The sequence below is a fragment of the Aethalodelphis obliquidens genome, unplaced genomic scaffold, assembly GCF_003676395.1.
Source record: "Aethalodelphis obliquidens isolate GAN/ISIS:26980383/991018 unplaced genomic scaffold, ASM367639v1 scaffold24, whole genome shotgun sequence".
In the NCBI taxonomy this organism is placed as follows: domain Eukaryota; kingdom Metazoa; phylum Chordata; class Mammalia; order Artiodactyla; family Delphinidae; genus Aethalodelphis; species Aethalodelphis obliquidens.
This window is the reverse complement of record NW_020837968.1, coordinates 17,396,591-17,421,609: the sequence shown is the minus strand read 5'-3', so window position 1 is coordinate 17,421,609 and position 25,019 is coordinate 17,396,591. Positions and strand designations below refer to the sequence as shown.

General features: G+C 37.4%; 1 protein-coding gene across 2 annotated transcripts in view; it reads left to right on the top strand.

Annotated features, from left to right (window-relative positions):
- NVL (nuclear VCP like) overlaps positions 1–25,019 on the top strand; it is a 99,564-nt gene that overhangs the window by 43,700 nt on the left and 30,845 nt on the right. For both annotated transcript variants that reach the window (XM_027122284.1, XM_027122285.1), the window contains exons 16-19: positions 144–206; positions 4,825–4,944; positions 8,369–8,468; positions 23,851–23,957. In XM_027122284.1, coding sequence (XP_026978085.1) covers positions 144–206; positions 4,825–4,944; positions 8,369–8,468; positions 23,851–23,957 — 390 coding nt within the window. The remainder of the gene's footprint in view (positions 1–143; positions 207–4,824; positions 4,945–8,368; positions 8,469–23,850; positions 23,958–25,019) is intronic.

The window sequence follows — 25,019 nt, the reverse complement described above, 5'->3', positions numbered from 1 at the left end:
CATTTGTCTCCTCTCCTTGAGAAAGAGGCAGCTATAAAAAGGGGAAACTAGAGTATAAACCACAAAAAGTCCTTGCATTATCACAAATTATTGTTATTATTATTTTATTATATGTTTGTCTTGTGTCTTTTTTCTCTTACTAGGCTGTTGCAAATGAGTCTGGGTTAAATTTTATATCTGTCAAGGGGCCTGAGTTACTAAATATGGTAAGTTGTTGTGGCATTAGCCATTATTTTTGATTAGGAAAAGTAATGGTCATTCAAATTACAGGGTCCTCAGATAATTGAAACAGTCGAGTTTTTTGGTAAAATCACTGCAATAGGAGTGAAGAGATTGAGCTTTGCTCTGCTGTACTATTTACTGTGTATAAATGCTTTCTTAATTAAGTCTGTTAACCTCTAAGCCTAAGTTTTCTCACCAGCAAAATGGAAATAATCAAAATAGTCAACATTAAAAGTGTTAACTCTGAATTTGTCAAGCCCTTTATATATATTATTCTTCAACACCCTGTGAGATACAAATTGTTTTTTTTCTCTGATTCACAGATGAGAAAACTTAAGTTTGGAGGGGGTCGTATAACTTGGCCAATGTCCAACAGCTTGGGGATAGTGGAGCTGACATTTGATCTGCTTTCCTTGTCCTGTTGTTGTATAGCTCAAATGAGTTAAGGATTAATAAATAAAAATACTTGGGAAAGAAATCACTAAACTACTATATAATAACTTCTTTCTGTATTTAAGCAGCTTATATCTTAAATTTAAGAGACTTTGAATTTCTTATTTCTTGTTCATGTCTATGAAGAGTAAAATGCCATTCCATAATATTCAAACAAAGAAGAAATGAAAGTGGTATCATTTGTTTTAAAAGGCTTTTTCAATTTATCCCCCCTCTAATTTTTTTTGTTTCCTATTAAATATGTTACTTTGCTCCTAAAATAAGGATTTGTACTTTTATCTTGACTCTTCTTACACTTCATTTTGGCTTTCTAGTGGAGGAGTACTCAAAATAAGCGCTGAGGGGAAGAGGTTGATGAGGGCGTGAAGGGTGAGGCTGGAAAAAAAGTAATAGCCAGGCAGTGCAGGGCCTTCATACCAAGCTAGAGTCAAAATGTTACCTTTAGCATATTAGAGAGCTAACAGAGTGTAACTTTTTTTTTAAGAGTGTAATATTTTTAAAATTTTACTATGAAATATTTCAAGCATATAACAAGTTATAAAGAGTAATATAATGACCCCTCCATGTATCTAACATCCAACCTTAAAAAAAAAAACCAATATATACTCAAAGCCCCCTGCAAACCTTCCCTAATCACGTCCTCCATTCTCTTTCCCATAGAATTTACTATAATCCTGAATTTGGTGTTTATTAATTCTGTACACTTCTTTCTACATTTACTGTAAATGTTATATATTTATCCCTAAATAACATGTAGTATTATTTTACATGTTTCAAAAAATAAGTTTATGAGAATTGGAAATGTGAACACCTACTGGACACTTTATATTAAGAAAATAACTTTTAAGTGTGATAATGATGTAGTTATGTTAAAACCATTATCTTTGGACTTCCCTGGTGGCTCAGTGGTTAAGAATCCGCCTGCCAATGCAGGGGACACAGATGCGAGCCCTGGTCCGGGAAGATCCCATGTGCCACAGAGCAACTAAGCCCCGTGTGCCACAACTACTGAGCCCACGGGCCACAACTACTGCAGCCCATGCACCTAGAGCCCATGCTCTGCAACAAGAGAAGCCACCACAATGAGAAGCCCATGCACCACAACAAAGAGTAGCCCCCACTTGCCGCAACTAGAGAAAGCCTGCACACAGCAACGAAGACCCAGCACAGCCATAAATAAATAAATAAATAAATACATTATAAATGATGGGATTTTTAAAAAATATATATATTTTAAAACATTGTCTTTTAGAGACAATAAAATATTTACAAATAAAGTTATGATGTCTGGGCTTTCCATCAAAATATCAAGTAGAAAGAAAAGTGGACAGAGTATAGATAAAGCAAGTTGATCATGAATTGAGCTGATAATAATGAAACAGGGTGATGGGTATATCTGGGGTTTATTAAAGTATTATATCTACTTTTATTATATGTTTGGAACTCCTTTTATAAATGGTAAAGCAAAAACAAAGCCACTTTACATAAATGGTATGTGTTCTTTTGTAACTTGATTTTATTGTTATTTTTGTTGAACATTATATTTATAATATTTATCTTTATTGATATATTTACCTCTAGTTATTAATTCTTTGTGCAATAGTCCATTGAATGAGTATAACCACACTTTTAAAAAAATCAGGTTTTTTTCTTTTTTTTTTTTTTAAATATTTATTTATTTATTTGGTTGCACCAGGTGTTAGTTGCGGCAGGCGGGCTCCTTAGTTGCTGCTTGCCGGCTCCTTAGTTGTGGCATGCGAACTCTTAGTTGCAGCGTGCATGTGGGATCTAGTTCCCTGACCAGGGATGGAACCCAGGCCCCCTGCACTGGGAGCACGGAGTCTTAACCACTGTGCCACCAGGGAAGTCCCTTAAAAACATCAGTTTTTTTCTTGATTCATGTTTAGGTTGAACATTATATACATATGTCCTTAACGCATATTTGTGAGATATTTTCACCCTAGGGTATGTACTCAGCAGTAGAATTGCTGTATCTTACAGTATATACACTTTCAAAAATATTAAGTATTGCCCACTTTTTTCCCGAAGTGGTTCTTATTGAGTTTTACTTCACCAGCAGTGAATGAAAGTTACTTACGTTTTTGCCAGTCTGATGAGTATGAAATTTTATCTCATTGTCATCTGGTTTGCTTTTTAGAGGTAAATGTGGGTAGAGTTCTGTGGAAGAGTCCAGAATGACTCTGAGAGATTAAGTGATCTAATGAGGAAGATAGACATCTTGGGGTTAGAAAATGAGTTTGCTCTAGGACGTTTTAGATTTAAAGAGCCATTTGGAGGGATTCAGCAAACTATAGGAAATGTGAATCTGGAGCTCTGAAGAGATTTGGGAGTAAGTATCAATCTAAATGGCACCTAAAACCTAGGGAATGGGTAAGGTTGAGTAGTATTGTAAGGTGGTCTCTGACAGAACCTTGGAAGACACCAACATTTACGGGCCAGGAAAGGAAAAGCTGGCAAAGGAGACTGTTCCGAAGGTGGAGGACGCCCAAGACTTTCTAAGCCTGAAAACCTAGGGAAGATAATTTTTTCCACCTGTCAATATAGCCATACAACAGAAAAGAAATTGAAAGAAGGGCTCTGGATTTAGCAATTAGAATGTCACCAGTGACTTTAGGGAAAATATTTTCAATAATTATGTTTGCAAAAGCCAGATTATAATGGTTGAAAACTGATGGCAAGTAAGGAATTAGGAATAATAAGTATAGGATCCTTACTTGAAATAGTTCTTAAAGGCCAAGGTAGTGGGAATTTTAATCATTGTCACATTTCTTAAGATGAATTGATTTTAATATGTCCTTTTGAAACTTTAGGTTTACCTTCCCCTAAATTAAATTTCCTTTTACTTAGTCATTTTGGTTAGCTATGTCCAAAGTCCCTTTGCCGGCTGTATTGATTCTTCTCTTTCATCCCTGTTTGAAACTCTGTGTCCCAACCCCCTGATATCTTTTCTTTAAAAATATCTACTGAATGTCTTTTCAGCATTCCAAGTATAATTTTTGCTGATTTAGATTTTTCAGGAAACTAAATAGGTCTGCTGTATTTGTACACTGAGCAGGATGTTATGATCAGAGAAAAATTTGAAACTGTCATGACTTCTGCTTTCCAAGGACTTTATGATGTAATATAGTGAAGGTAGAATAGCTCAGAAGTTATAATAGTAGGAAGTGCTGCAAGAGCAAAGAAGAGAGGGTGGTGGGGAGAAAGATTAGTGATCTTGATCTAGAATGCAAGAGCTGTTTTAGAGGTAGGTTGGAGAAGCAGTTCAAGTGAGAGAAGCAGAATAAGCAAAAGTACAAAGAAAAGTTACAGGACAGATCTGAGGAAAAGAAGTTCTACTCAAATAGAAAATAAAAATAATCATTGTCATCTGTGATGTATTCTATGCCTTAATTACTTTATTATGACCATATAGTCATAACATAAAAATAACCTTATAATATAATTGGCACCATAAAGACATTTTCAAATTGTCTTATTTAGCAGTATTATTATGAGAAACAAAGCTTTTCTTAGTTAACTAATTTGAAATTTTACAAGAACAATTTCTTGTGCTTAGCTGAAAGTAAAGCTGTATTTTTACATATAACTTTTTATATTAATTAGTCCTCATGTTATAGCTGCTTGTGAATTGCTTTGTATTTTGATTTTACCATACATTATGCATTATGAAACCTGGTAGATGTCTAACTGGCTCAGTTTGCCTCCTCTGATGTTGTATGACCGTTAGCTCTTCCTTTAGCAAGATGACTTGTGTAGAAACGGCAGTAGAACAATAAATTGTCTTGTTCACATTTAAAATACTGTTGAATTAATGAAGATTACTGCTGGGTATTTTATATGCATAAAGCTTTGATCCGTTCTAAAATACCATATAATTGTGGAATTCTTTTGAGCTAGAGGAGACCTTTCATTCTATTTAGTCTTCATTTTATAAATGAGGAAATTTATAATAAGCTTAAGTAATAGCTAATCTTATTAAGTTGAACCACATATAACTGGCTATTTTTGACATAATACTTTTTGGACTCTGACATATAAATGTCATTTAAAACTAGTACTACTATAATTTGGCCCAGACTCCAAAGTTGAAACATCTCTACATTTTATTTCCTTTCTGTATATGGCTAGTATGTTGGTGAAAGCGAGCGTGCTGTGCGACAGGTTTTTCAGCGAGCCAAGAATTCAGCACCCTGTGTGATATTCTTTGATGAAGTGGATGCCTTATGTCCTCGAAGATCAGTCCGAGAGGTAGGTATCATAGTTTGGTGATTACAGATTTTTTTTTAAGCACCATAAACCTTTTGTAAGTTCTTACAAAGTTATGTAAAGTTCAAATAGTTCTTATAAAGTCATTCATTGAGAACACTGAGACTCTTTAAGTGAAGAAACCTAGTAATTTGAAAACAGGGCCTAGGGATAACAATTGTATTTTTATTAGCCTCTGTATCCATTTTTCTTTCTGTGTATTATTTTGGTTGCACATATCTGATTCACACAAATGAGTTTTGGGGAATGGAAATGATTATTAGTTTTGGATAGCCTTCCTTATAATCGTATGATTGTCTTCAGAGTTCTTGGAGAAAATATAATTTAAGGCACCATGCACTCAAAGTAGGGTCAGATGATACGCTTTAAGACGCAGCACCATTTCTATCTGGGGAAGATATAAATTGGTGTGCATTAAAGACCACTTGCATTACTACACTGAGTCACCATTCTTAGAAATTTTGGTACAGTGATTACCTGGAAAACAGTTATCAGGAATACTGTTTGAATCATAGTGAAGCATAATATAAAGAATATATTTTAAATATATATATATAACCTTTTGAAGAGGATAGCAAAGACTGTGTAGTAAGTACATTTATTACAAGATGATTGAGGAAATGATTATATTTCTTATGTGATTTGTTTTCACATAGTTACTCTGTGTGTGTTCTTGGGTTGTGAAACATTTATTAGGTGCCTCGTTTTGCTTAAAATTCCCAGCATTCAGAAGTTGCAAAACAAAACTTGACTAGGATAAGTGTGCTTTATATCATAGCAATTTTGTTTGCTCACCCAGCAGTCAGCAGTATCACAGAAAATCCTTATTACAGTCTTATCTCTGATAGTGATGTCAGTGGCCAGGGCAGAGATCCTTCCCGGGTTCTCCTGCCGGCCGTCACGTTCCAAAATCTAATGTGGGATCCAGAGCAAAATCCTACACACTGTATCCAGCTGGTGGGGGCATGGTATGCTCTGGAATTTACTCCTTTTTATTTATTCCCTTTTGCTGTGAATTAAACCCTTTGTTCATTGATAGCCCATTTCATTGGTTTGCATCTCTCTGTTATCAAGTGGTAATTTAAATTAGGAGGTATATCCAGTCAACTCCTTGCCCTCAGAGAAGTCTGCATTCTTATGAACTACATTTCTGACTTCTAGGTTATCTCTCTTGGGTGTCAGCTACCACACATCCCTGTAATCAGATATATGTGTTTTGCTTTAACATTTTCACCTGAAGGGGATTCTGAAAATATTTTAAAATTGAACATATTCTTTTTTTAATGATGCAAGTTATTCATGAATACATGCTTGTGAAAAATGCAGATAAATACAAGTATAGAGTCAAGTCTTTCTTCCAGTTCTCCTCCCTGTTACTTTTCTTGGAGGTTACTTCTGCTGACAGTTTAGTGTTTTGCATTTGTGGTCTAGAACTTTTTCTATAAGCTTAAAAACATATGTGATTTAAACTTTTTTTTTAATATAAATGTGGTCATTCTATCTGACACTTTACCCATGTACTTAATAACTTATTTTGTAACTATTGAATAAATATTCCACGGTCTGGATAGGGAAGAATTAATTCAACAATTCCCCTGTTTTGGACATTTACATTGTTTCCAGTTGTTTCCCCTGTAAACACAACTGTATTAAACATTCTTATCACATATTTTTGTGCACATGTGGGAATATGTGAGAGTTTTGGAAGTAGAATTTCTGGGTAGAAGACGTATACAAATATTTTGAAAGCTAAAACAGTCATTCTTTGCAAAAACTACCAGTTACATACACCTACCAACTAAAAATAACCATTTTCTACACCTTTGTCAATAATGGGTAATACCCATCTTTTTATTTTTCTCAATTTTATTGGCAAAACATGATGTTAAATTTTAGTATTCATGTCTCTGACCCTTTTGCTGTTGAAATGTTTTTCTGTGCTCACTTTGGCAGCACATACACTGAAAATGAAATGTTCCCCCCCCCTCCCTTTTTTTAAGGTTTTTTTTTTTTTTTTTTGGATGTGGACCATTTTTAAACTCTCAATTTATTGAATTTGTTACAGTATTGCTTCTGTTTGATGTTTTGGTTTTTTGGCCCCAAGGTACGTGGGATCTTAGCTCCCGCACCAGGGATTGAACCCACACCCCCTGCATTGGAAGGCAAAGTTTTAACCACTGGACCGCCAGGGAAGTTCCATCTTCCCCTTTTTTGTTGTTAATTTATAAGAGCTTTTTATATGTGATGGAAATTAGTCTATTGTCCAATTATGTGTGTTGGTACTATTTTTCCCAGTTTTATCACTTATCTTTTTTTATTATATAAAATTTTATATATAGTAAAGTCTGTCAGCCTTTTCCTTAATTGATTGTGAGGTTTTTGTCTTGCTTAGGTAGGACAGTGTTTTGGGGTTTTTTTGTTTGTTTGTTTTTTTAAAACCAGTACTTCTTTATTTTTTTGAGTACTGATTATAATTCTTTTAAGCTCCTAACGGTTAATACTGTGTCTCCAAGGGGTGATAATAAGGTGCACCAAATTTTTTTTCTGGAGAAATCAGTATGTTAAACTCATTACCACCTCTGTACATGAAATTTATGTTGAAGAAAGGCAATTAATGACAAAAAGAAACACAGCACCACTTTTCTCATTTCCTACATTGTGCATTTTAAAAATTTCTGCATTTAAGGGATAAACATCCCCCTATTCACCAACTCCTTGAACGTCTTAGATATTGCCCTGAGGTAATTCAACTTTGTACTGCATGCTTCAAGGAAAAGAGAAAAGGCCTCAGTGTCCCAGCTGAAAGCTCTGGAATATCCAGTATCCTGGGGAGTCTGATCTGGCATTCAAAAGCTGAGTCTAGATTTGCCCAAAAGGAAATTCGTTGTGGCTATTAGATCTTTTTTTAAAAATTTATTTGATTGGAGTATAATTGATTTACAATGTGTTAATTTCTACTGTACAGCAAATTGATTCAGTTAGACACATATATATTCTTTTTCATATTCATTTCCATTATGGTTTATCACAGGATATTGAATATAATTCTCAGTTCTTAGATCTTTGGATAGCTCAGAGGCATAAGACTGTGGGATCAGCTAAGCCTGAGATTGAATTTCATCTCTACCCTTATGTAGCTTTGAGACCTTGGACAAATAGCCTCTCTAAGCCTCAGTTTCCTCATCTGAATTGTGGATGATAGCAGGATTGCTGGGGAAGCACACTGATAAGAATATGTTTTGCACAGTGCTTAGATATAGTGACTTCTCAGGAAATAATTGTTATATCTTTTGACAAAAGCTTTCATTCAAGTTAGCAAATGTATTATTTTGCATGGAAAAAAAAAAAACCGGGATGTATTTTTCTTTTATTGGGAGCTGATGTAGCTGTATTTATTTGTTTTTAGACAGGGGCAAGTGTCCGGGTGGTAAATCAGCTACTTACAGAGATGGATGGTCTGGAAACACGTCAGCAGGTTTTTATTATGGCAGCCACTAACAGACCAGGTAAGAAAGAAGAATATAAAACAGATGAGTCTAAAAACTTACAGCATTTACGAACAGTATAATTTATATACGTCCTAGTAAAGGAAGAATAAGTTTGGGAAATCCCTTTTTGGTTCATAAGTTGGAATAAAACCTTAGAAAGCTTTTATGTAAGCTATAGTAAAAACAAAAAAAAAACAGTATAAGATTATTGCTTGGATTCTGTAAGATTTTTTTTCTGTGTTGGTGCATAGAAAATTGTCTTGTTAGCTGAGAACCCTTGTAACATACACTTTTGACCACAAAGTATTACCAGAAGTTATGTCCTATGGTTTCTCTCAAGCTTATAGGAGACAAGAACCAGTCTCTTTTTCAGTGTATCTGAAGGTTAAAGATAGGTTTTTAAGGTTTTATACTGGAAGCATGTCCATATACCTGCCCTTAACTATTTTTTTAAATTGTTAAAAAGCCTAAGTACTAGTGAGGGATTTAGAAAAAGTCTCAAAACTTCAAAAGTACTGAAGGTGGCTTTTACTTTGGGTCCTCAGTTCTCTTCATATTGTTTAATACTTTGCCATCCATATGCGCCGCTGTATCATAGCTGCTCCTGCATTGATATTTGTGTTGACTATGTCTACCGGCAGTGACTTGGGACTTTAATTGCTTAAATTTTTCAGTTTTCAAGCTGATGTAATTTTTCTTGTAAGTTAGTACAGATACTAAAACCTTCATGAATTATATACCATTTCATTTTAAAATGAAAAATCGAAAGGTTTGAATTAGACTCTTATCTTTGAATTAGAAATACTCTGAGTTAGGCAGAACTGGGTTTGAGTCCTGGCTCTAGCACTTCATATCTTACTAACTGTTCTCTTTCAACCCTAACTAGTGTATACCAACTGAGTAGATTATAATTCAGGTCTGACACTAACCACCTGAAGTTGATGTCAGAACCTGCAGGTTAAGGGGTCAGTTGTCTACAAGACTGCCCTACTTCAGATACCAGATGCAAGTGGTGTCTCCAGGACACACGCACTTCTGACCAGCCTGCTACAAACTTGGGGATTCCCGTCACCCCTTTCTGGTTCACTAATTTGCTAAAAAGACTAACAAAATGAAGAAAAGCACTATACTTACAATTACAGTTTATTATAAAGGATACACTTAGGGCTAGGTCTCAGAGGGAGTGCAGAGCTTCCATGCCCTCTCTCCGTGGAGTCAGGGCACATCACCCTCCTGGCACATCACTGTGTTCATCAGCGAGGAATCTCCCTCAAGTTTGATGTCCAGAGTTTTTATTGGGATTTTGTTATGTATCCATGATTGACTGACTCATTGGCCATGTGATTGAACTCAGTCTCCAGCCCCGCCGTACCTCCCCAGATGTCTGGCTCCAAGTTCCAACCCTCTAATCAGATGGTAAGTTGTTCTGGTAACCAGCCCCATCCTGAAGTTATCTGCAGGGCCAACCTTGAGTCATCTCATTAGCACAACAAAGACACTCCTGTTATTCAGAAAGCTCTAGCCAGGAACCAGGGGCAAAGACCAAATGTATTTATTCCTTATTATGCCACATTAATCCTGGGCATGTATTACTTCATCTTGCTAACCAGTACTTCCTCATCTATAAAATGAGGATAATAACACCTAATAGGCAGTATTGTCCCAAAGCTTAAGTGATATTTGTAATGTATCTATCATAGTGCGTGGCAAGTAGCTGTTTAGTATTATTATCATTATCATGAGCACTTTTGGTATTAGCAGTAGGAGCAGTCATTAGGTCATAAAATCAGAGAGTCATCCTCGAAGAAACCTTGAAGGTCTGTCAGATTTGGACAGAATCACATCCTACCTTTCCTGAGCAGCTACAGATTTTTCTAGTAGATTTCAAGAAGACAGTCTTTGGTGTGCTCTAATAACCTATTCTGTCTTTAACCGTACTCACCATTTTTCATATTTATTTATTGTAAACACTCTTATCTTTTAGTTTAATCTCTGTAGATTAGAAAATAACAGGTCCTTCAGTGTTACTCAAATAATAGGTCCTTCAATGTTACTACTAGGTTTTACTTAAATCCCTTCCTTCAAAAGGGTTCAGGTACGTTACCTTTCCTCATGGGTTTTTTTTTTCCCTCCGATCTCTTTATTCATCTTTGAATTCCTTAGGATTCTCCAGATTCTCCTTAGTTGTAAAACCCAGAACTGAGTACAGTAGTCTCTTGAGTTTAGCCAGTGAATGACAGGATGAATGTGGTACCTCTGTTTTGTTCTTTCCAGTGTTCTTGAGTATTGTCTTCCTCTCCACTGTACCTCACCCATCCCTTTCTCCCCATAACAAACCCCATTACGTTGAGGATCCACATAAATTTAAAAATAGATGTTTTAGATCTTTTCACTTGTATTGATGCCTATTTGGCAGTTCTGTTCCATTGTATTCTATCCTGTGACATTTTGTTTGATTGTTTATAACTTGGATTCTGCTCAGCTTTAAGAAACCCCTTCTTGCCCGATGTCCTGGTCGGCTCTTGCTGCGTGGTGAACTACTGCGATACTTAGTGGCTTAAAATCACCATTTTTGCATTTTTCATAATTTTGTAGGTCAGGAATTCAGGGAGGGCTTGTCCAGGTGGTTCGTCTCTGATCCACATGCCACCAGCAGGCATGGCTGGGCCAGAGGATCCCCTTTCAAGGTCACTTCTTTACTCACATGTCTGGTGCTTTGGTGCGCCTCGGCATTCTGCACACCCCCTCCCCCCAGCCCATCCCCACCACCAGTTGTCATCTTCCAGGGCCTCTCCATGTGGCTTGGCTTCCATTAGAATGGTTCTCTGAGTACTCACATTTGGTACTTGACAGCTGGATTCCAAGAGATAAAGGTGGAAGCTGCCATTCCTTTGAAGGCAAGGCCCAGAATACACAAATTCTCTTGGTCAGGGCAGTGACAGGAAGCGCCAGATTCGAAAGGAGAGAAGTAGAAAGGTAAAAAAAAGGGGAGTTTTCTTTAATCCTTCTTATGTATATTTTTCTTTTATCACATTCTTTGTTTTATGGTGCAAGTTATACATTCCGCCTTACAGCTTGGTGTTGTAGGTCAGTCATACCAGTATAATTTTCTTTAGTCTCAGGTTTACTTCTTCACTCATCAGATATTTATTGAATTTTTATTATATACCTGATCCTACTGAACTTTGGGAATTCAAAAGTTAACAATTCAGAAAAATTCTTTGCCTGCATGTATTCTGATTTGGGGCTGGGGAACAGGGGGTAAATAATAGACAATCAAATAAATAAAATAAAACAGGGTAAGAGGATGGAGAATGACAGGTGTTTGGGGAGAGGAATGCTACTTTAGATATCATAGTCCGGGAAAGCTTCTTCTTCAGAAGTAATGTCAGCACGCACCCAAATAATGTGAAGTATCAAGCCATGCAAAAATCTGGGAGAAGGCATTCCAGGCAGAGAACAAACAATAAGTATAAAGGCCCTGAAGTGAGAAGTTTGGAGAACCAGCAAGAAGGCCAGTGTCTAGAGTGAAAAGAGTTGGGGGGCAGTGATGGAGAAGTGCAAGGGGCCTTTTAGGCCACAGAAAGGGGTGTGGATTTTATTTTGCCATGAAGGGTTTTTAAAATAAATTTATTTATTTATTTATTTTTGGGCTGCGTTGGGTCTTCGTTGCTGTGCACGGGCTGTCTCTAATTGCGGCAGGCAGGGGCTACTCTTTGTTGTGGTGTGCAGCCTTCTCATTGTGGTGGCTTCTCTTTGTTGCGGAGCATGGGCTCTAGGCATAACACGGGCTGCAGTAGCTGTGGCTCGTGGGCTCAGTAGCTGTGGCTCGCGGGCTCTAGAGCTCAGGCTCAGTAGTTGTGGTGCACAGGCTTAGTTGCTCCACGGCATGTGGGATCTTCCCGGACCACCTGTGTCCCCTGCATTGGCAGGTGGATTCTTAACCACTGCACCACCAGGGAAGTCCCATGAACGTTTTCTAAGTGGGGGAGTGAAGTGATCTGATTTTGTTTTTCTTTTTATAAAATATGTGACTTTTATTTTTACTTTGTATTTTGAAACAATTATAAATTCAAAAGAAATTAGAAAAATAATGCACAGAAGTTCCATGTACCCAGTTTAACTCAGTTGTTACATTTTACATAACTATGGTACAAAATCAAAACCAGGAAATAGACATTTGTGTAATTTGTCTATTTTGTTGCCATTTTAGCACACGTGTAGATTCATGTGATCACCACTGCAGTCAATACAGGAACTATTCCATCACCACAAAGATCTCCCTCATGCTATGCTAGTAACAACCACCTCTCTCCCACCATGTCTAACTCAAGGCAACTGCTAATCTGTTCTCCATCTCTATAATTGTGCCACTTTAAGAATTTTATATAAAAGTAATCATACAAAATGTGATCTTTTAGGTTGGCTTTATTCACCTATTCTAACGCCCTTGAAATCTATTCAAATACTTGTATGTATCAGTAGATTGTTCCTTTTCAGTACTGCGTAGTATTCTGTGGTGTGGAGGTTCTAGTTTGTTTAACCATTCTCCTCTGGGGGCATTATGATCATTTCCAGTTTTTGACTGTTTCATATAAAGCTACTCTGAACATCTACATATAGGTTCTTATGCGGACATAAGGTTTCAATTCTTTGGGATAGATGCCCAGGAGCATGATTGCTGGGTCGTATGTTAAGTATATGTTCAGTTTTTTAAAGAGGTTGTCAAAGTCTTCCTGAGTGGCTATAATTTCTATCAGTAATACTAAGGGAGATTCAGTTTCTTTGCATCTTTGCTGGTATTTTGTATTGTCACTGTTTTTATTTTACCTTTTCCAAGAGATGTATAGTGATATCTCATCATGGTTTTATTTGTATTTCTCTGATGGCCGATAAGAACTTCTTTTCATGTGTTTCTTTACCATCCTTATATCTTCTTCAGTGAATTGTCTCTTTGTGTCCTTTGCCCATTTTCTAAAATTGGAATGTGTATTCTTTTTTATTGTTGAGTTTTGAGAGTTCTGTATGTATTCTAGATGTGAGTCCTTTGTCAGATACGTAATTTGCAACTTTTTGTCCCAGTCTGCATCTTGTCTTTTCATCTTCTTAATCACAGAGATCCAAATTATTAATATTTCCTTTTATTTTAAATAAAATAATAAATAATTTAAATAATTTAAGGTTATTTCCTTAAGAACTGAGGTGTCTTCAGTTCTAAAGTATCTCTAAAGGGGGGTGAAAATAAATCCATCCCATTTTCTTTACTTAAAACTCATCAAATCAACTATACTCCAGTAAAAAAAATTTTTAATTAAAAAAAAAAACTCATCAGTGATAATAACTGGAGTTCATGGAGCCTTGCTAAATAAATGCTAAGCACTTTGTTAACACATTTTTGACCAGATGTATTATGGCCACAGGCATCAGTTTCTGCAAAAATCCCCCAGTCAGTAATGTGTTAAGTGTTCACCTTGTTAAACCTCACAAAAACCCTGTGAGGAAAGTACCATGATGTATATACTTACTGTTGCAAAAGTTAACTTATTTTAATTTAATTAAATTAGGTTAAATTATTTGCCCAAGTAGAACTAAGGGTGGAGCAGCAATTTGAATCTCAGTCTGCCTGAGTCCAAATAATCATAATTATCATGTGAGCACTTGTATTCCAACCAGTGCAGTGAGTGCTTCCCATATTCTGTCAGGTAATCCTCACTGTAAAGCTCACAGTAATTAGTAGATTCCAATTAGTTTGCCACCAGATAAGTTAGCAGTGGCAAAACCAAGATTTGACCCTCAGGTACCAACCAAATTATATTTTCTTTAAAGCACAAGTTCATTTCCTCTACATTCTGTACCATAGTCACCTCTGCATACTGAAGTTTGTTTTGTTATGTCTCAGATTTTGAACAGTGTTTGTTTTGTGTGACACGGCTCTGGTAAATTGACAAACTCCGTAAGAGAATGGCCATAATAAGCCGTGAGGTTGTGGATCCAGTTGGTGAATGGCATGAAAAAGAAAAACCCACACAGGGAGATATCAGTTAAACATCAAATGACACCGAAAAGCTGGGCTTCCCTGGTGGCGCAGTGGTTGAGAGTCCGCCTGCCGATGCAGGGGACACGGGTTCGTGCCCCGGTCTGGGAAGATCCCACATGCCGCAAAGCGGCTGGGCCCGTGAGCCATGGCCGCTGAGCCTGCGCATCCAGAGCCTTTGCTGTGCAACGGGAGAGGCCACAACAGTGACAGGCCCGCGTACCGCAAAACAAAACAGAAGAAAACAAAACAAAAAAAACCAAATGACACCGAAAAGCTTATAACAAAAACTGTTGGTCCTCTGTGTCCCCCAGCCCCCATCCCAGAGGCTTCTACTGGTAAAATCCTTGAGCTATTTTTTTTTTGCTGTGTTTCCTCCATATTTTCAAATAATGTGCTCATACTGCTATGTCTTATCAATTTCACACTCTACCCATTAACTTCTTTTCAATGAATGAAGATTCATTATCTTACATTCACCCTTTCTCCACACACATAGCCCAGCCCACCATCACTGCCACACCATGCCCACCATCTGTTCTCGCCACTCCAGCCTCCCAATATTATAATATAGATTTATTATAACTTCTGGTTAAATCACTAGTCAACACTTACATTACCATGACTTTGAAAAAATCTCTCTCCGCTGACCAAGAATCACAGGATGATTAGGTTTCCTTCTCCTAAAACCTTTTTTATTCTTAGATTTAGTAACCCTCATTTTTTTCTTTTGCTTTGTTTTCTGTGTTCCCATTCTTCATCAACTATGTTATACATCAGTCAGTATTATTTATCTAGATGATGTATCAATTCCATTTGACGTTTTGTTTGCTTTTGGAGGTCTCCCTTCTGGAGCTTTCTGTCATGCTCCAGTCTGGACTGGTGCCATCTAGGTCTGTGATATAAATGGCTGTCATTTCAGGACTTCCCTTTCCTGCTTTCCTTTGTTTTGCACTGTTTCTGATCTTATGTTTGTCTCTTGCTTTACTCTTAAATTTTGCTAGAGCTTATCTTTCAGTGGCTTTCTTAAGAAAGGTCATGTAGGAGGTAAATTTTTTTTGAATTCTTATATATGTGAAAATATCTTTATGCTGGTCTCATTATTGATTGGTAGCCTGGCTGGATATAAAATTTTGAGTTGAAAATTTTGTTTTTTGTAATTTGTAGGCATTGCTTTTTTTCTTTTAAAAGTTCTATGTCATTCTGATCCTTTTTATGTGACTTTTTTGTTTGTTTCACTTGTATGCTTCGCACTTGGTGGGTTTTAAATCTCTTGAATTGATCTACTAAAGTTCTTCTTTTCACCTATTTTCCATCTCTGTCTTTATCCTTTTTCCCTAATTTTTGAGGTACTGATTTTTAGGAAGTAAATTAAAATCCTGTCCTCTCACCATTCTACCTCTGGTTGTTCTGAGAAACCGTGACAGCCTTCTTCTAACTTGTGGTATACCAAAGTCCATACCCTCTTCTGGAAATAAACCAGTTCCCTGTGCTCAACCAAAGGAGATGGAGCTCCTGGTGCAAATTACATCTTGAGCACAGATGCCCTAAATTTAACTCTCCTGTACACATCTTTGCATTGCATTCTTCAGATACCAAGTCCTGTAAAGGATGTTCTCATTTGAGGAACAGTTCCCACTTAACCCCTGTCTAGCTGGTTAAAAACACTCCTGAGCAGCACGCATAGGTTATGTAACCCAGATGGCCACACTAGCTTATTACTTTTTCTTCTATTGAGTAGGTGTCTATTTCTTACCAGTAGCAATTCAGTATCTAGAATGAGTTTCTGCTCTCCATGTATGGTGCAGTCCAAAAAATAAATAAGTAAATTATGATATGTAAGCTTCTTCTAGGCAAGGAGTAAGTCTGCAGTCTTATATTTGAGAGAGAGCTTCAAGTTCAGGGTTTCTACCTATTGTAAGCCCACAGTTATTTGTCACATGAAAGAGTGGGTGACTTAAAAGAAGATACTGATTTTATTATAGTAAGATATTCAGCCACTTAAGTACCAAGTCAAATGCAATTCTCCCTTACCTATTTATTCTGAATGGCCTTGGATTATGGTTGAATGCTTCTTGAAGGCAGTTGAACAATGACTTGGTGCCATGGTCAAGCCAGTATATCTTGCCCTTTGGTAAGTACTGCCCTTATAAAATTAACATAGGCCCTGGCATTACTTCTGCTGATACACAGGTACCCTGGTGCATCCTAGAACTCAGTAAATATTTGTTTATGAATCATAAGAAGAGATCTACTTCTGATTCGTGAAGGCTGTCTGATCTTATAATAACTTTTATTTCACTGGACATACTGATAATCTCTTTAGTCTGAGGATCTAATTAAAAAAAAACAGCTTTATTTAGATATGTGGTGTACCATAAATTTTCCCCATTTTAAGTATACAATTCAGTGGTTTTGTGTATATTTACAGAGTTGTGCAGCCATACCAATAATCTAATTTTAGAACATTTCCATCACCCTAGGAAGAAAATCTGTGTCTGTTAGCAGTCACTCCCTATTCTTCCCCCACTGCCAGCCCTAGGCAACCATTAATCTACTTACTGTCTCTGTAGATTTCCGTATTCTGGATATTTTATGTAAATGGAATCATACAGTATGTGGGCTACTGCATCTACCTTCTTTCACTCAGCATGCCTTCAAGTTTCATCCATGTTATAGAATGTATCAATACTTCATTCCTTTTTATTGCTGGATAATATTCCAGTGTATGGATATACCACATACTATTTATTCACCAGTTGATGGACATTTAGGTTGTTTGTACTTTTTAGCTATTATGATAATGCTGCTATGAACATTCATGTACAAGTTTTTGTTTGGATATATGTTATAATTTATCTTAGGCAGATACCCAAGAGTGGAATTGCTGGGTCATATGATAACTCTATGTTTACCATTTCGAGAAACTGCCAAATTCTTTTCCAAAATGTCTGAATCGTTTTATATTCGCACTAGTAATTGTGACAAGGCAGTGTATGAGGCTTCCAGTTTCTCCACATCCTCACCAACACCTGTTATCGTTTGTCTTTTTTATTATAGCCATGTAGTAGATGTGAGGAAGTATTTCATTGTAGTTTGATTTGCATTCCCCTGATAATTAATGATGCTGAACATCTTTTCTTTTGCTTGTTGGCCATTTATATATCTTCTTTGGAGAAATGTCTGTTTGAATCCTTCCCCCAGTTTTTAATTGGGTTAATGCCTTCTTGTCATTGAGTAGTAAGAGTTCTTTATTTATTCTAGATACAAGTCCATAATCAGATATGTGATTAGCATATATATTTTCTCCCGATCTGTGAGTTGTCTGTTTACTTTCTTGATGGTATCATTTGAAGAACAAAAGTTTTAAATTGGTAAAGTTCAATTTATTTATTTCTTTTTTTAATCACATGTACTTTTGATGTCATACCTAAGAAATCACTGTGTAACCCAGGGTCATGTTTTCTTACAAGAGTTTTAAACTTATAGTGCTCACATTTAGGTCTTTGATCCTCTTTGAGTTAATTTTTTGTATGTTGTGAAGAAGGTGTCCATTCATCCTTTTGTATGTGGATAGTCACGTGTCTCAGCATCCTTTGTTGCAAAGACTGATCTTTTCCCCATAGAATTGTCTTGGCACCATTGTTGAAAATTGAGGGGCCATTTGTAACAAAATACTGTTTTCCTAAAGTTGAAAGTTGCTACCATTAGCTCTTAAATTTTAGCGCTTTTTTGGTACTTAATAGAATAGTAGTTGCTTTTTAATCAGCAGATCTGAGGGAGAGTTCCTCCTCTTCAGGCATCTGTCTCATTTGTAAGTGAATGGATTTTGTCCTTAGATCTTTAGAATTGTTGGTGACTTCTTCATTGCAAAGATAAGAATTGTTATCTTGAGTCTTCCCCCTAAAATTCTGACACAATTAGGTAGGGAACCACTTAGGAAGCTGTAAAAATAATCTAAGTGCTGCAAGATACTTTGAACCAGGTGACACCTGGGAATGTAGAAGGAATCTGAATATACTGTGTCATACTGTTGACAGGATTTGCTAATGGATTGGATATAGATGTGGGAGAATGGAATCAAACATGACTCCAAGTTTTAGGCCTGAAAAACTGGAAGGATGAATTGCCATTAACCAAGATGGGAAGAACAATGGTAGGGTCCTGTTTGGAGAGGTGATGGGAAAAGATCTGGATCTCAGTCTTAAATATGCCGTGTTTAAGATGCCTGTTAGTGGGCTTCCCTGGTGGCACAGTGGTTGAGAGTCCGCCTGCCGATGCAGGGGACACAGGTTCATGCCCTGGTCCGGGAAGATCCCACATGCCACTGAGCCTGCGCGTCCGGAGCCTGTGCTCTGCAACGGGAGAGGCCACAACAGTGAGAGGCCCGTGTACCGCAAAAAAAAAAAAAACAACAAAGATGCCTGTTAGTGAAACAGAATTGTTGAGTATGAGCCAGCTTTTCTTTGAGAAAAGATGTAATACGTAGAATTTTGTAAGAGCTTCTGGTAGAGCATAGTTTAAATCATCTAACACATATATACACACACATACTTTATGGTATATAGATTACTCAGGATGCTTTTTACTGTAATTAAAATAAGTAAATAATTTCTTAAAATAATAAACAACAAAATACTAAATGTGATGTTGTCAGAGAATTTAAATGATTATAAAAGTCCTAAACTAAGAATGCTTTCTAAGTACAATTGGGATTCTTTATATCAAGCTTTATTTTGGGGCATGCAGATCTGGCTTTAAGATCTCTGTTTGTATATTTAAGATAAAAGATGTTTTCACAGCATGGTATTGGCATAGACATAGACATATAGATCATTGGATAGTAGAATTAAAAAATGTTCCCACAAATATCTGGACAATTGATTTTTTTTTATAGAGCACAAAGGCAATACAGTGGAAAAAGGATAGCCTTTTCAATAGTTGCTGGAACAGTTGGATATCCATAGGCAAGAAAAATGAACTTCAATCCCTATCTTTTACCATATGCAAAAATTAACCCAAATGAATCAAAGACCAATGAAAACCCATAGCTATAAAACTGCTGGAAGAAAACACAGGAGAAAATTTTTTCTATCTTGGATTAAGCAAAGATTTCTTAGATGGATAAATTGAACTGCTCTTCAAAAGATGCCACTAAGAGAGTACAGAGACAAACGACAGACTGAGAGAAAATACTTGCAAAGTATATTATTTCTTAAAGAATATATAATGAACTCAATGACACAACTCAAAACTTAACAACAACAAAAAAGGCATTAAAAATAGGCAAAAGAATTGTACAGACACCTCACCATAGAAAGTATACAGGTGGCAAATAAACACATGAAAAGGTGCTCAACATCGTTAGTCATCAAGGAAATGCAAATTAAAGCCTCAGTGAGATATCACTGCAAACCTTAGAATGACTGACTAAAATGAAAAAGACTAACTATGGGTCATTTCATGGACGCTGGGTTTGCGAGAGCATCTGCGGGTGCCTGGCGGGAGGGGACCGGAAAGACCCAGCTGGGGGTGTGTGGATTTGAGCCTCCGCGTTTCTAGCCCAGGATCTCGAAATGCATTGTGATTCCCGTCCATTAGACTGTAAGCTTTATGTAGGTAATCTTAGAAACAATGGTAGTGACCGAATTGGAACAAGCTTTTGGCCACTGTGGACCCATCCAAAGTGTGTGGGTTGCTAGAAACCCTTCTGGCTTTGCTTTTGTTGAATTTGAAGATCCCAGAGAGGCAGAGCTAGATGGGAGAACACTTTGTGGCGGCCGAGTAAGTGTGGAACTGTTTTTGTTTGTTTGTTGCGGTACGCGGGCCTCTCACTGCTGTGGCCTCTCCCATTGCGGAGCACAGGCTCCGGACACGCAGGCTCAGCGGCCATGGCTCACGGGCCCAGCCGCTCCGCGGCATGTGGGATCCTCCCGAACCGGGGCACGAACCCGTGTCCCCTGCATCGGCCAGCGGACTCTCAACCACTGCGCCACCAGAGAAGCCCAAGAGTGGAACTGTTGAATGGTGAAAAGAGAAGTCGAAATCTTGGCCCACCTCCTTCTTGGGGTCGTCACCCTCAAGATGATGATTGTTTTTATTTATTTATTTTTGGCTGCATTGGGTCTTCGTTGCTGCGGGCGGGCTTTCTCTAGTTGGGGTGAGCGGGGGCTACTCTTTGTTGCGGTGCGCAGGCTTCTCATTGTGGCGGCTTCTCTTGCTGTGGAGCACAGGCTCTAGGCGCGTGGGCTTCAGTAGTTGTGGCACGTGGGCTCAGTAGTTGTGGCTCGTGGGCTCTAGAGTGCAGGCTTAGTAGTTGTGCTGCATGGGCTTAGTTGCTCTGCAGCATGTGGGATCCTCCTGGACCAGGGATCGAACCTGTGTCCCCTGCATTGGCAGGTGGATTCTTAACCACCGCGCCACCAGGGAAGTCCCTCAAGATGATTATTGAAGGAGGAGGCCTCCCTCGCCACAGATCCACAGATCTCCAAGACAGAGAACCTTCTCCTACAGCTGGAGCAGGTCCCTTTCTAGAGATAGGAGAAGAGAGAGAAATTGCCGTTCTGGGAGAGAAATCACAAGCTGTCCCGAACTTTCTCTAGGTCTCATAGCCGATCTAGGTCACGTGAAAGGAAATAGAAGACCAGTTTGCAAGAGGAGGAGTGTTGTACAGGAAATAACTTCATTTGACAGGAGTATGTACAGAAAAGTCAAGTTTTGTTTGAGAATTCATAAACTTGGTGCATTTCTTTTTTAATTTATTTATTTTTGGCTGCATTGGGTCTTCGTTGCTGCGCACGGGCTTTCTCTAGCTGCGGCCAGTGGGGGTTACTCTTCGTTGTGGTGTGCAGACTTATTTCGGTGGCTTCTGTTTTGAGGAGCACGGGCTCTAGGCGCACGGGCTTCAGTAGTTGTGGCTCGCGGGCTTAGTTGCTCCGCGGCATGTGGGATCTTCCCAGACCAGGGCTCGAACTCGTGTCCCCTGCATTGGCAGGTGGATTCTTAACACTGCACCACCAGGGAAGTCCAAGCTTGGTGCATTTTTAAGATGTTTTAGCTGTTCACATTTGTCTGTCTGTTGGCACAGTGACGCATAAAGGTGTAATTCTCTATGGTTTGAAATGGACTATATGAGGCATGTAATATCAAGAATTGTTACTTTACAATGTTCCCTTAAGCAAAATTGAATTTGCTTTGAATTTTAGTCTTGCGTAGACTGATAATAAATCTCCAACTCCTGCCCAGCTAAAGTATGATGTTTAATATTATGGAAACAAAACTGGCAAAAATTGAGAAGACTTTTTCCATAGCTGGGATATGGTATGCAGCTGTAGTTAAGCAAGCAGTCTTTAAAACCTACTGTGAACACAAGCCAGCAGGTAAAAATTAAAGCTGCACCCTTAACCTAGGTTAGAGGTTTAAAAATTCCACTAGTGTTCACACTGGACAAGAGGTTGTCCAGTTGGTATAGAATCGAAGAAGTTTCAAGAAATTAGTTTACCTTTGCTTTAGGTCAGAAGTTCCTTCTGTGATTGCTGTATATGAATACATAGCTCTTTGTAACATGATTTATTTGGAAATTTGAGACTATTTAAGATACCAATGTCCTGCCAGTTTAAGGGTACATTGTAGAGCTGAACTTTGAGTTGCTGTGCAAGATTTTTTTTCATGCTGTCATTTGTTATATGTTTTGTGAGAATCCTTGGGATTAAAGTTTTGGTTACAAATTGTTGTTTAACCCGAAAGCCTGGTTTTCCTTGCAAAACTAAAATTTGAGCTTGGTACCAAGTCCAGGTATAACATTCCTTTTGGAAGCCATACTTATATTTTCTTGTAAAGTACTTCTGAAAATAAAATATTAGCATAACTGTGTAATAGTTGAACCCACCATTACCATAGATAGTTCTTGTCCCATAGAAGGCAGTTGGTTACACAAATCTTATTTTGTAAGAAACAGAGTTGCAGGTTTTGAAGTGAAGGGAGTTTTTGGTTGTCCACCTAAGTGATGATACACTTTTAGGAGTAGAAGCCAGTTCAAAGTCCATGATATTCAGTGATCTTAAGGTAGAGCCACCTGATACATTATAATCCAAAGTTGCCCATAAAAAAAAAAAAAAGGCTTTTATCGTTAGCATGAAAGCTTTACACAAAGCTTTAAAAATTGCTTCCATTTTATATAATTTGAGGTGTTTCATGGGAATTCGAAGTTGATCCATCATGATGTAAAATTCACTATGTGGTTCAAATGTAACAGTGCAGAATTGAATAGGGAGGTATGCATAACCTTGCTTTTAGAAATCTAGAGGAGGTGTAATTTCAAATTTTTGTGCCATTAGATTAAATTATAATGCAGCAACAACAACAAAAGACTAACGTATTGACAAGGATAGAGAAGATCTTGAACTCTCATATACTGCTGCTGTTGGGAGTGTAAAATGGTACAACTCATTTGGAAAATAGCTTGTTGATTTTTTAAAGTTAAATGTACACCTACAGGGTGTTATAGTCGTACTGCTTTGCATCCCACACTTAGGTATTTACTAAAGAGAGATGAAAGCATATACAAAGACTGGTACTTGAGCGTTCATAGCAGCTCTATTTGTAGTAGTTCAAAACTAGAAACAAACCAAATGTTTGTCACCAGAAGAACTAAAAAACAAATGTGGCATACCCATACAATGGAATGCTGCTCAGCAATAAAAAAGAATTAAGTACTAATACAAATAACAACCTAGGTGAATCTCAAAATAAGTATGTTGAGTAAAAGAAAGCCAATAGCATATGCTGTATGATAAAGTACAAAGGTTTCCTGAGACCAGAATTTTGAGAACCTTTGCCCTGTAGAGTCAGGTGACCCTTAGACTTTTCGGAGACATGAGGGTGCAAGTGTTAGGCTTCAATCTGCAGTGGGAAGCGGGAGTTGAGAGAATTGAATATGTATTTTAGGAAGATAACCTTGGCAGCATTCTAAGGGGTCCCAGAGAGGGGAAGTTTAGAAATACGACCAGTTAGGGGGGCATTACATTTGGCCTTGACTTAGGGTCTAGATAATGGGAGGCAGACTCGATAGAATTGATAGAATGTATCTCCAGTTAGAGGGAAGGGAGAGACCTGCCTGGTATGTGGAGGGGCAGGTGGGGGTCTTCATCTGAGATTGAGAATCCTGAAGGAAAAGTAGGTTTGAGGCAGGAAGGAGGCGGGTGGACTTCACTTTCTTAAGGATGAGCAGAATCTTTTAACTGTAAAAAAGTCTAAATTATCAACTTTTTCTCTTAAAAATGTACTCTTCCTGTCTCTCATGTTTATTATATTTTGTAAAAGATTCTGTTTCATTTATTTAAGCCTTTTTCCTCCCTTCATCTCTAGATATCATTGACCCTGCAATCCTGCGCCCAGGCCGCCTGGACAAAACACTCTTTGTGGGTTTGCCACCCCCAGCAGATCGTCTCGCCATCTTAAAAACTATCACAAAAGTGAGTAAAGGAAATGGTACATTTTTGTGTATGTTTCTTGCATTTTAAATACAGAAAACTAATCATTTACGGTGCCTAATCACTGTCTTTTCTGTAGCTTTAAATATTTGCCCAGCCTATAAGATCTTTGTTACTTTAAAGGAATTGTTCTCAGAGCATATTTGAAATGGAATAGAAGCTTTTGGAGATGAAAAGTAAATAGATAATAGGCCCATTTTAAATATCCAGAGAAAAATTGAGTTTTGAAGCCACAGTGTTGAATTCTGTCCTCCATGTTGGTATATGCCAACTTTTAAGATGCCTGTACAGTATTGACTTTGCTCTTTTTATAAAAATCGTAAGTAGTGCATACAAAATACAAAGAAGAAAGCAGATCACTCTAAATTGAACTACTGCAAAATAATCTGCATTAACATTTAGTGCAGACATCGTTCCAAACATCTTTATACACAGTGGGTTGTTGGATGGCTGGATGGTTGAGTGAATGAGAAGGAGGAAGGGGAATAAATTTAACACATTATTTAAATAAAGTTAAATTTATTTGAAATTTAACAGAAAACAAAACTAAAGGAATTATTAAACTTCCAAGTACACGTTTCATTTTAGATGGCATCAGTTTAATTTCTGCTCTGAAAGTTAGATAATTAGCATTCTTATATTTCCCTTTTTCCACTTAGCAGCTTTTCTTCCCTGTATCTTTTTTATTTGCCCAGTGTCATCAAGTTTACATTCTGTTCTAGAGTCATATTCCTAGTTTCACATTTATATAGATACAGTACTCACAACCAGCACTTTTGCCACAGCTTTTATGTTTTCTAGTTTAGTTCATTTCGTCATTTGGTCGACTGTATTTCATCATCTGGTTTATTCCATTTATTAATAGTTTATTCAACTGTATTCCTCAAGTTCTTTTCATGATTAAGAATGTCTGCCTGTTGTCGTTATAATTAAATGATATATTAGCTTTATACTTAAATGATATATTAAATGATATAATTTTTCCTTGGTCACACAGTCTTTCTGGTCTTTGTAGAAATTGCAGCATGAGTTTGGGCATTGAAT